Source organism: Panulirus ornatus, chromosome 41 (assembly GCF_036320965.1).
Source record: "Panulirus ornatus isolate Po-2019 chromosome 41, ASM3632096v1, whole genome shotgun sequence".
In the NCBI taxonomy this organism is placed as follows: domain Eukaryota; kingdom Metazoa; phylum Arthropoda; class Malacostraca; order Decapoda; family Palinuridae; genus Panulirus; species Panulirus ornatus.
In genome coordinates this window covers 17,249,024-17,261,839 of record NC_092264.1, presented here as the reverse complement: position 1 = coordinate 17,261,839, position 12,816 = coordinate 17,249,024, and the positions used below count along the sequence as shown (strand labels likewise).

General features: G+C 38.9%; 1 protein-coding gene across 1 annotated transcript in view; it reads left to right on the top strand.

Moving 5' to 3' along the window:
* Positions 1-43: 43 nt before the first annotated feature.
* The window catches only part of pic (DNA damage-binding protein pic), a 120,390-nt gene continuing 107,617 nt past the window's right edge, over positions 44-12,816 (top strand). The window contains exons 1-3 of the mRNA XM_071686113.1: positions 44-198; positions 3,487-3,635; positions 7,178-7,304. Of these exons, the coding sequence (XP_071542214.1) occupies positions 129-198; positions 3,487-3,635; positions 7,178-7,304 (346 nt within the window). The 5' untranslated portion in view covers positions 44-128. The remainder of the gene's footprint in view (positions 199-3,486; positions 3,636-7,177; positions 7,305-12,816) is intronic.

Genomic DNA, 12,816 nt, shown 5'->3' with positions numbered 1-12,816 from the left:
TCACAAGGTGAAGTTGTCAAGATAAAAGTATCAATTAGGCAAGCTTGAAGCGGGTGTACATAGCCCAGAGACTGTGCGTTCTTGCCACACGAGAGCGTGATGTAAAATTGTAAACAACACAATCCGAAATGGCCACAGCAGCTTATAACTATGTTGTTACTGCTCACAAACCCACCGCTGTTACAGCATGTGCCACTGGTCAGTAAATGGAGTGGAGACATATATGTTTTGGTGACTATGTTTAGGATTAGTCGGCTTTTTCGAAATGATGGATGATGTTATTGAAGGTGATTGAACGCCTTTTTATCCATGATATTTCTATTACTTTTAAAATCTAGACCAAATGAACTCACTGCAGCCTCATATATTCAGATATGATATCATTTTGTGTAAAGTTTCGTTTGGGAAGCATTGACCAAAAATGGACGGGCAGACAATGCCGTCTGCTTGACATAACTTAGTCATTCACTGAGGGCAGTCCATCGTTTAGGACTTAGTTACTTATTGGCTGTTGTAACATATTGTAAATGGCATTAGTGTGCTTCTGGGAATAGCCAATTAGTCAGTAGTTAATTATATTTAAGTTACGGTCCGGAAGTGGACCCCCGGGATAGCCTTTATTTATAAATCATTACTTGAATAGACATAGAAATTGCGAGAATGGACAAGATAATGTTATGGGACTGAATATGCTTTGTATTGTATGAAATGGAATACAGTTGATATTAACGATGTAGTTAAACAAGTCAGTTAATATAGTAGTTAAACAAATCAACCATGACTTTGTGTGTTTTCCATGTGAGTTATATGTATCATCATATGTATGTTTTCCATTTCACATTGTATTTAAGCTGTACATGTAATGTGATCATTTAATATAATTCACTTAGTTAATCAACCTGGTGTACTGATCCACAAAATAAGGGGCTCTGGTCATTTAATCAACCAGGTGCACTGAACCCAAAAATATGGGGCTCCTTCCATCAAACCTCCTATGAAGTCTAAATGTACCAGTAACATTAATGTTCCAGATTCTGGGCACCACAGAAATGATTTATGGATTTAGTAGAAATGCTTATAAATGGATCCCCTTAAGTTTATTGAAATTGATGTAGACTCTGGGAGGTTGATTTATGGTGTTAGTTTGGTACTGTATCATTTTAGCAATGCATCAAAACTAGCTTTGAATATTAAGATATTTATCTTTAAAAATCTGCTTAGTGAATAGAATAAAAGGCTGTGTAGACTGTCTCCACATTCCTATTTGCTGTGAATATCCACTGACTGTGCTAGTGTAGTGTTTAAAGACTACAGTAACAGTTGCAGATCATTATATCTTATTAAACAATATTAGATAAGGTGATAAGAGTTACATTTATCATGGAATGTGTAGGGCTCAGTAATGTAAAAGTACAAGGTAATACACGTTAATACATGAGCATAATCAGTTTACACCTCACGTAACCTCAGTAGTTGAAGAGGTAGTAGAATTTTACCAACCCTATACTCTACTCTCTGAGACACCTCATGAACCCATTACTGTACTTTAGGTAATCTAGATTCAACTAGGCCCATTTTTTATCTATTTGATAATTCGTTCTCATTGATTTCCCTGTTTTATAGGGTGGATTAATAGCATACAGCCTCACAGTTTGTTTGTCCACATCCTTTTGTCCTATGTGTTAAAGTGATTCACGAATGTCATGATAATACAAGCACTACTTATTTGTACACCTTATGCAAGGTTAATGCACCAAGACGAAATCTCCAGTTACACCTCCTCCACTCCCAAAATTGTACTTTACTGTGGATAGAATAATGTATCTCGTTGTACTTTACAGTGGATAGAATAATTGTATATCACAGTATGTTGTGTATGCTTATATGCTCACACAGTAAGTGAAAGAGAGAATCACATATGGACTTATCCCAATCTGAAGGAGGGGATTACGTAATGTAAAACCTAAAGAAAACTAAGTAAATACCTTAAGCAACATAATGCCATTCTTGATCATCTTTTGATGACAGCATACCCAAAACCATACATAGCAACAAACAGATCTTCCCCAGTGTGAGGTAATCACCTCTCATCCCCTGCTAACCACTTATTTGATGCTAGTAGCGAACTGGCTTGGACCAGGTTTATCCACAAACCAGTCAATAAACTGCACTAAGCAATGGTGTAATTGCCCTCTGGCTGTTTGTATTGACTTACTTCATAATTCTCGAAACATGTCCACAAAATGTTTCCACAAAAAGTTGTATTGACTTGCTTCATGATTCTCGGAACATGTCCCGAAACGTTTCCACAAAAGTCAAGATGAAGGCTCTTTCCAGAATCACAGGATTTATCATACTGGACTAAATTTTTCTCACCCCATGTTAGCATCAGAATTGAAAAAGTTCCTATGTAAGAACATGAAGGGCTATCAAGAAGACAGTGTATATGATGAGATGTTGAGGTGCTATACAACCAGAAGAAATCATCTGATTGTAACAAATTTAGGTCTTTAGACAAGTCCCACTTTGACTGCAGCAGGGATGCAACTGAACTTTTTATGAAATACATCAGACAAGACTATTTTAAGTAGGACCAGATAAGTTTATACCAGAAATGGCTCCCATAGGTCAGTCTTGTAGTGATGTTTGCCTTACAAGTAATTATTATGAAAATATATAGAGAAAAACTAAACACAAAAGCTTTTAAAACCTCGGCAGAATTCAGATCTCACGGGAGGACTGAAAGTGATTTTGACTTTGAACATATAGTGGCAAATATCATGGACATTATCATCTGTTAACTAATCTCCAAACTGAAAAAAGTGCTTGAGTAAAAAAAGTGTGAATTTTAGAATCCAGAGCTTTGATGTAAGGTTCTTAAACTAGAGTTGATATGGTTTAGAAAAATGTGTGTATTTTAGTCATGTGTATCTATAAATGATTATGAGCCCTTTAACCCTCAAACAAGGAAATACAACTTGCATTCTACTAAGTTATGGTTACAGAACTCAAAAGTATGGTAAACTTCTGATATCAGAATCATTCTACGCAAATGTCCTCCAAACATGCGTGATAGGGACCAAGAAATTACCCAGCTCTCAGTTCCATGGTTTTCTATGTAAGTACAGGATTAGGGCCTGGAGGCCCTAATGATGGACAAAGTATAACCCTCAAAGTTTCCTTAACCACTAAAAAGAAAAAAATTTAAACATATAAGATAATATGAACATAATCCATAAATAATAGTTTCTTGCATTATGCATGAACTGATAGGCACTCTTAGGAGTTTACCATACTTTTGAATTCTGTAACAGTAACTTATTAGAATGCAAGTTGTATTTCCTTGTTTGAGGGTTAAAGGGCTGATGATTATTTGTTGCATACACAGAAAAAAATACACAAGTTCAAATACAAGAAGTAAACTGAAGCTTTTGTCATTGATGTTGTAACACCTGTGTATGAGTATTATTTATATGCTTTTTGCAGGTCACTTGACATCATCTACCGACCTGAATTTAGTGGTGGCTCGTAACAACAGGGTTGAGCTGCACTTAGTAACGCCTGAAGGACTTCGGCCACTGAAAGAGCTTACTATATATGGCAAAATAGCATGCATGCATCTCTTCACTCCAATGGTATACTTGAGTTGTGATGATGTGTTACATGAACAAATACTGTCAGTGTAGTTATATATATTATGCAGGGAATTAAGTGTGTTAGGACCATATAAGTATCCTTAGATTTTTATTTATAGTAACTATAACACAAAAGAAAATTAAGAATCCTTAAGACCTGGTAATGTGCATATTATTGGTTTTACAGATGTTAGTAATGTGAGGCACAGATTGTAATCTGAATATATTAGAACCTTAAATGTTTGTTATGTATACCTAGTGGATGCTCCAAGAATTATTTGTTTTTGATATATGAAAATAGCATTTAGAAGTAGGGGGCTGGAAACATTCCCATTCCTGTACTCTCACTTTCCAAAAGTAGCAGCAGAAGAAAGAGCCAAGCAAGGATTGCTCCCTGAAAGGTCAGGCTTGGGTGCCTGAATGTGCATAGATAGCACTAGGATGAGAAGAAGGGAGAGAGTTGCTATATCTGAAAAGAGAAACCTGGAAGTTCTGGTTCTTGTGAAACTAGGTAACAGGAGAAGTGGGAAGCTTTGCATAAGAATATCCTTGGTGTAAAGTATGGAGTTAGTGTGAGGATGAGACCAAAGAAGGAGGTGGCTTTTTTGCTGAAGGAGGAACAGTGGAATTAAAAGTGTAAAGATTGACGCAGTTGAAATTAAAAGTTGATGCAGTTGAGATTAAAAGTATCCTAGTTAAGGTAGGAGATTGTCCATGCTTATGCACTTGGTACCAAAAGGTGTGAGGAAGAGAGGTAAGTCTTTTAGGAGGAATTGAGTACTTTAGCAGTGTTGATGTAATGATTAGCTTCTTATTGTTAGGGATTTGAATGCAAGTATGGGTGATGTCATAGTAGAGGATACAATGGGAGGGTAAATGAAAATAGGGAACAGCTTGTTAAGTTGTATATTTTGAAAGGATTGATGATTGGGAATACTTGAATGGAAGTCCATAATTATGATAAGTATACATGGGTGAATAGGCTTGGGGTCAGTAGATATTATTGGTGTGCCGGGGTTGACGTGCTGTCAGTGGATTGAATCGCGGCGTGTGAGGCGTCTGGGGTAAACCATGGAAAGCTGTGTAGGTATGTATATTTGCGTGTGTGGACGTATGTACATACATGTGTATGGGGGTGGGTTGGGCCATTTCTTTCGTCTGTTTTCTTGCGCTACCTCGCAAACGCGGGAGACAGCGACAAAGCAAAAAAAAAAAAAGAAAAGAAAAAATTAAATGACAGGTGTGCTGATGAGGCTGTTTGATGTGAATGTGCTGAGAGGGGCAACACTTAGGCTGTCTGACTGTATCTTAGTGAAGGTGAGTGTGAACTTTGCTGTTGCCTTAGGAAACCAGGAAATGATGTGAGTGGGAAGAAGGTGGTGAAAGTGACTGAGCTTGTAAAGAAGGCTTGTGAGCATAGATGTCAAGAGAGAATGAGTTGAATGCTATTTAAGGTGAGCGTAATTGAAATAAGAGTGAGCAAAGGCATGTAGAGAAGCAGTGCTTAGATATATGAGTGAAGTGTGTCGTATGTTGAAGGTGGGATGTGGGTATATGAGCAGTAGAATGAGGAAATTAATGTGCTAATGAAAGAGAAAATGATGGCAGATGGACAGTATGTGCAGTGAAGTGTGTGTGACAGGGAGATTTACAAGAAAAAGTGATAGAAGGTCAAGAGGAAGGCGAAAAAGAGGGTGAATCAGAGATTGTGTATCACCATACGTATGTACCCATGAGCACCCATGACGAGATTTTAACAGAATGGGAGGGCTGTTGCATGACACTTATTGCATGTTTTGCTTTTTGAATTATTCTATTTTTGTCCTCTTAGATAATTATGTGTTTTAGTTTCATCAGGGATTGACTTCAGCCATAAGTCCAATCAACTTTTAAATGTTTCTGGAGTCACTGCATGCATGTTTCTTAGTCCTGATATTGCATTAGATGATCTTCATGTGTTTTACAGAACACTCATATGATTTCATCTAATATCTTTCCCTAGGGCTTGAGAGAGAATTCTACCTATGTATTCCATGCATTTCATAGAAAATGACTAAAGAGTGTGGGAGTGGTGGGCTGAAAACCTCTCACCCTTCTTATATTTCAGTTTCTAAAGAAATGAAAGAAGAATGAGCCAAGCAAGGAGTGTTCATGTTCCTCAAAAGCTCAGGCTTTGGTGTATAAATGTGGGTGGATGTAACCAAGATGAGAAGAAAGGAGAGATAGTATGCTTAATGAATGAACCTGGATGTTCTGGCTCTTTGTGAAACAAAGCTCATTGGTAAAGGGAAAGAATGGTTTGGAAATGTCTAAGGAATAAAGTCTGGGATAAGTGAGAGGAAAAGAGCCAAGGAAGGAGTAGTGCTACTCCAGAAGCAGAAGTTGTAGAACAATAGTGATAGAGTTTAAGGAAGTGAATTATATGTTGATGTAGTTAAAAATGAAAATAGATGGCAAGAAATGGGTGATTATTAGTGCTGAAGCATCTCACCATGAGAAGAATGATAATGAAAGGTAAGTGTTTTGGGAGCAGCTGAGTAAGTGTGTTTGGAGTTTTGATGCAAGAGACTGAATATTAGTGATGAGTGATTTTAATGCAAAGGTGAGTAATGTGGAAGTTGAGGGTATAATTGGGGAGCATGGGGTTTTCAGTGTTGTGGAGTTCTGTGCAGAAAAATGACTGGTGACTGGGAATGCCTGATTTATAAAGAGGATCATACATAAGATGTGTATGTAAGTAGGAGAGATGGTCATAGGGATTATTGGATTATGTAGTAATTGATAGGAGTATAAGAGAGAGACTTCTGGATGTAAATATGCTGAGAGGGGTAGTTGCTGGGATGTCTGATCGCTACCTTGTGGAGGCAAGGGTGGAGGTTTATATAGGTCTTGGAAAAGAGGAAACAGTGTCGGTGACAAGAGTGGTGAGAAAGTAATTGAGCTTGAAAAAGAAACTTGTATGAAGAAATATCGGGAGATTTTTTTTTTTTTTTTTTTTTTTTTTTTTTTTTTTTTTTTGTCTCCCGCGTTTGCGAGGTAGATATCGGGAGATATTGAGTGTAAAATGACCAAAGTTGACAGTCAATGAAGCAAGGGGACTGGATGAGGAAGTGAGTCATTGGATTGTCAGAAGATTTAGCATAGGGTTCATAAGTTTGTTAGTGATAAGATGTAGGTCTGAGATGAAAATAGTCAGCAAGGAAAAATTTGTGATGGGTTATTATATAACTAGAAACCAAGTAAATAGAGGAAGACTGATTAGAGATGTGTACCACTTACAAGTTAAGTGCCAAATAGAGGGAAGGGAAGGTTGGTACAAAGTCTAGAAATTTTGGTTTGAATTTAGTATCTAATTAGGTGAGTGACATCATAACTGCCTTGAAATTGTTTGTAGATGGGTGTGAGTGTTGAAGGTAATGCTGAATAATAGCATGATCATCCTATTGTCTTACGAGCATAATTATGATAAGAGTTGATTACATGCATATCTCTCGTATGATTTATGAACAAATAATTCTCTTTGAATTGGTTTATCATTTCAGAATGAGACGAAAGATCTGCTTTTCATCTTGACAACAAGATACTGTGCCATGATACTGGAATGTATTGGTGATGGAGAACACCTTGAAATTCTGACTCGTGCTCATGGAAATGTGGCTGATAAGATTGGTTAGTTAATCTTGTTTTACTGTTAATGTGTATGTCAAATCAAGTGATTATTTTACTTTCCTGTAGTTTTCAAGAACTTTTTAAGCCTTTTATAATGTCTGAGATTGTTATGATTAGGTAGTACCATGTTTGCTTATACCAGTTTTCACAGGGTGATCATTGCAAAGTCCTCAGTGCACATTTGGTTCATTTCTACAGTTTTCTTTGTTAATACATCCTTCACATATGTAATCCCACCTCTTTTCTTATACTTTACTTTCCATCAGTGCTCAGATGCATTCTTGTACATCTTTCACATAATAGCCAGTTTCTCTGCTTGCCCATTCATCCATATCATATTATTCCACTCATCACTGTATTAGCCACTTTCTTCATAACACTGTTTCTCTCATATTTCCTGATCTCTTGTACTGTCCTCCCTCCAGAGTACATGTGTATCTCGAAGTACTCATCTGTTTTTACTTTGCAGTATTTCATCAGCCAGTCTCTTGTACTGTCTGTTTAACAAATTCCAAGGAATACCTTGGTATAATTCAAGGCAGAGATAGTGCATAATCAGGTGGGGTTAAGTGCCACAGATTTCAACTATGTGGTTTGTTGGTTGGGTTGGTTGATAATGTGACCTTGAACTGTCAGCAGAATGACATTAAGCTGTAAAAGTCAGTCTCCAGGATTTTACTTAGAATGAAAGGGACAACTGAGTTATAACCTCACCAAATATTTATAGGGTTCTAAGAGGCACTTTTGCTAGCACCTCACAAAATATAATTTTTCTGCCATAGGATCCCCTTCTAATGGGGTTTCTGTAGCACTCGGGAAGCTGTACTAAAAATTCCACACATGATTGCAGTCTGGCAGTGGTACAACAGAAACATTTTCTGAGCAATGTTTTATATTTATATATTATTGTGCATAATCGCTGTTTCCCGCGTCAGTGAGCTAGCACCAGGAAACAGATGAAGATTGGCCCATCTGCTGATGTACACATATATGTATATACATAAATACCCATATAGTCACATATACATACATATACATTTTTTTTTTTTTATTATACTTTGTCGCTGTCTCCCGCGTTTGCGAGGGAGCGCAAGGAAACAGACGAAAGAAATGGCCCAACCCCCCCCCCCCATACACATGTATATACATACGTCCACACACGCAAATATACATACCTACACAGCCTTCCACGGTTTACCCCAGACGCTTCACATGCCCTGCTTCAATCCACTGACAGCACGTCAACCCCGGTATACCACATCGCTCCAACTCACTCTATTCCTTACCCTCCTTTCACCCTCCTGCATGTTCAGGCCCCGATCACACAAAATCTTTTTCACTCCATCTTTCCACCTCCAGTTTGGTCTCCCTCTTCTCCTTGTTCCCTCCACCTCCGACACATTTATCCTCTTGGTCAATCTTTCCTCACTCATCCTCTCCATGTGCCCAAACCACTTCAAAACACCCTCTTCTGCTCTCTCAACCACGCTCTTTTTATTTCCACACATCTCTCTTACCCTTACGTTACTCACTCGATCAAACCACCTCACACCACACATTGTCCTCAAACATCTCATTTCCAGCACATCCATCCTCCTGCGCACAACTCTATCCATAGCCCACGCCTCGCAACCATACAACATTGTTGGAACCACTATTCCTTCAAACATACCCATTTTTGCTTTCCGAGATAATGTTCTCGACTTCCACACATTCTTCAAGGCCCCCAGGATTTTCGCCCCCTCCCCCACCCTATGATCCACTTCCGCTTCCATGGTTCCATCCGCTGCCAGATCCACTCCCAGATATCTAAAACACTTCACTTCCTCCAGTTTTTCTCCATTCAAACTCACCTCCCAATTGACTTGACCCTCAACCCTACTGTACCTAATAACCTTGCTCTTATTCACATTTACTCTTAACTTTCTTCTTCCACACACTTTTCCAAACTCAGTCACCAGCTTCTGCAGTTTCAAACATGAATCAGCCACCAGCGCTGTATCATCCGCGAACAACAACTGACTCACTTCCCAAGCTCTCTCATCCCCAACAGACTTCATACTTGCCCCTCTTTCCAAAACTCTTGCATTTACCTCCCTAACAACCCCATCCATAAACAAATTAAACAACCATGGAGACATCACACACCCCTGCCGCAAACCTACATTCACTGAGAACCAATCACTTTCCTTTCTTCCTACACGTACACATGCCTTACATCCTCGATAAAAACTTTTCACTGCTTCTAACAACTTTCCTCCCACACCATATATTCTTAATACCTTCCACAGAGCATCTCTATCAACTCTATCATATGCCTTCTCCAGATCCATAAATGCTACATACAAATCCATTTGCTTTTCTAAGTATTTCTCACATACATTCTTCAAAGCAAACACCTGATCCACACATCCTCTACCACTTCTGAAACCACACTGCTCTTCCCCAATCTGATGCTCTGTACATGCCTTCACCCTCTCAATCAATACCCTCCCATATAATTTCCCAGGAATACTCAACAAACTTATACCTCTGTAATTTGAGCACTCACTCTTATCCCCTTTGCCTTTGTACAATGGCACTATGCACGCATTCCGCCAATCCTCAGGCACCTCACCATGAGTCATACATACATTAAATAACCTTACCAACCAGTCAACAATACAGTCACCCCCTTTTTTAATAAATTCCACTGCAATACCATCCAAACCTGCTGCCTTGCCGGCTTTCATCTTCCGCAAAGCTTTCATATCCACATATAAATACATATACATACACACAGGCATCTACATATATACCATATATACACATGTACATAATCGTACTTGCTTGCCTTCATCCATTCTGACGCTACCCCACCCCACAGGAAACATCACCACCACCCCCTGCTTCATCGAGTTAGTGTCACGAAAACAGACAAAAAAGGCCACATCTGTTCATACTCAGTCTTTAGCTGTCATGTGTAGTGCACCAAAACCACAGCTCCCTATCCACATCCAGGCATCACAGACCTTTCCATGGTTTACCCCAGATGCTTCACATAACCTGGTTCAGTCCAGTGACTATGGCTTATCAGTAGGATGAAATAGTAGCATTCAAACTTCACACACACAGTAATTACCAAAATGAACATCGGTTAACAGCAATTTTGAATAAGTTGTTGACGGAATGTGCTCTTTGCAAACTAGTCATCATCATTCTGTTTCAAAAATGTTCTGGTTTTGATCTGGTCACCCCTTACACTTTTTTCTTCCAATTTGGGCAAATATGAAGTCTCTAACCTTTCCTTGTACCTTTTCCCCCTTCATGGAGTTCCTGGAGGGAATGGGCATCAAAGATATTCCCACTAAGGCTCAGTCCTTTGTTCTTGGCACTACCTTGCTAATTTGGGAAATAGTGAATATGTATGAAAAAAAAGATATATATATATATATATATATAGGGGATAGGGGAGAAAGAATACTTCCCACGTATTCCCTGCGTGTCGTAGAAGGCGACTAAAAGGGGAGGGAGCGGGGGGCTGGAAATCCTCCCCTCTTGTTTTTTTTTTTTTTTTTTTTTTTTTTTTTTTTTTCCAAAAGAAGGAACAGAGAAGGGGCCAGGTGAGGATATTCCCTCAAAGGCCCAGTCCTCTGTTCTTAGCGCTACCTCGCTAATGCGGGAAATGGCGAATAGTATGAAAAAAAAAAAAAAATATATATATATATATATATATATATATATATATATATATATATATATATATATATATATATATATATCTTTCTTTTTTCTTTCAAACTATTCGCCATTTCCCGCATTAGCGAGGTAGCGTTAAGACAAGAGAACTGGGCCTTGAGGGAATACCCTCACCTGGCCCAATTCTCTGTTCCTTCTTTTGGGAAAAAAAAAAAAAAAAAAAAAAAAAAAGAGCAAAAATGGGTATGCTTGAAGGAATAGTGGTTCCAACAATGTTATATGGTTGCGAGGCATGGGCTATAGATAGGGTTGTGTGGAGGAGGGTGGATGTGTTGGAAATGAAATGTCTGAGGACAATATGTGCTGTGAGGTGATTTGATCGAGTAAGTAATGAAAGGGTAAGAGAGGTGTGTGATCATAAAAAGAGTATGGTTAAGAGAGCAGAAGAGGGTTTATTGAAATAGTTTGGTCACAGAGAGAATGAGTGAGGAAAGATTGACAATGAGTATATATGTGTCAGAGGTGGAGGGAACGAGGAGAATTGGGAGACCAAACTGGAGGTGGAAGGATGGAATGAAAAAGATTTTGAGTGATCGGGGCCTGAACATACAAGAGGGTGAAAGGCGTGCAAGGAATAGAGTGAATTAGAACAATGTGGTAAACTGGGGTTGACGTGCTGTCAGTGGATTGAATCAGGGCAAGTTAAGTGTCTGGGGTAAACCATGGAAAGTTTTGTGGGGCCTGGATGTGGAAAGGGAGCTGTGGTTTCGGTGCATTATACATGACAGCTAGAGACTGAATGTGAACGAATGTGTCCTTTGTTGTCTTTTCCTAGTGCTACCTCACGCACATGTGGGGGGACGGGGTTGTCATTTCACTTGTGGCGGGGTGGCGACGGGAATGAATAAGGGCAGACAGTATGAATTATGTAAATGTGTATATATGTATATGTCTGTGTGTGTATATATATATATATATATATATATATGTATACGTTGAGATGTATATGTGTATATATGTATGTGTGTGGATGTGTATGTATATACATGTGTATGTGGGTGGGTTGGGCCATTCTTTCGTCTGTTTCCTTGCACTGCCTCGCTAACGCGGAAGACAGCAACATAGTATGATAAATGTGGAAAGGGAGCTGTGGTTTCGGTGCATTATACATGACAGCTAGAGACTGAGTGTGAATGAATGTAGCCTTTGTTGTCTTGTCCTAGCACTACCTCACGCACATGCGGAAGGGAGGGGGTGGGTGGTTGTCATTTCATGTGTGGCGGGGTCGCGACGGGAATAAATTAAGGCAGCAAGTATGAATTATGTACATGTGTATATATGTATATGTCTGTGATATATATATGTATACGTTGAAATGTATAGGTATGTATATTTACGTGTGTGGATGTGTATGTATATACATGTGTATGTGGGTGGGTTGGGCCTTTCTTTTGTCTGTTTCCTTGCACTACCTCACTAACGTGGGAGACAGCAACAAAGTATTATATATGATATATATATCTTTTTTTCATACATGTTCGCCATTTCCTGCATTAGCGGGATAGTGTTAAGAGCAGAGGACTGAGCCCTAGGGGGAATATCCTCACTTGTCCCCCATTTCTGTTCCTTCATTTTGAAAATTAATAACAGGAGGGGAGGATTTCCAGCCCCCCGCTCCTTCCCCTTTTAGTTGCCTTCTACAACATGCAGGGAATGTATGGGAGGTATTCTTTCTCCCCAATCCCCAGGGATAAGATCTATAGATATATAGAGATATATATTGATGGACTTGAGTGCAGTTCTGCTATTTGCTAGTAGATAGTTGGTTGCCCCA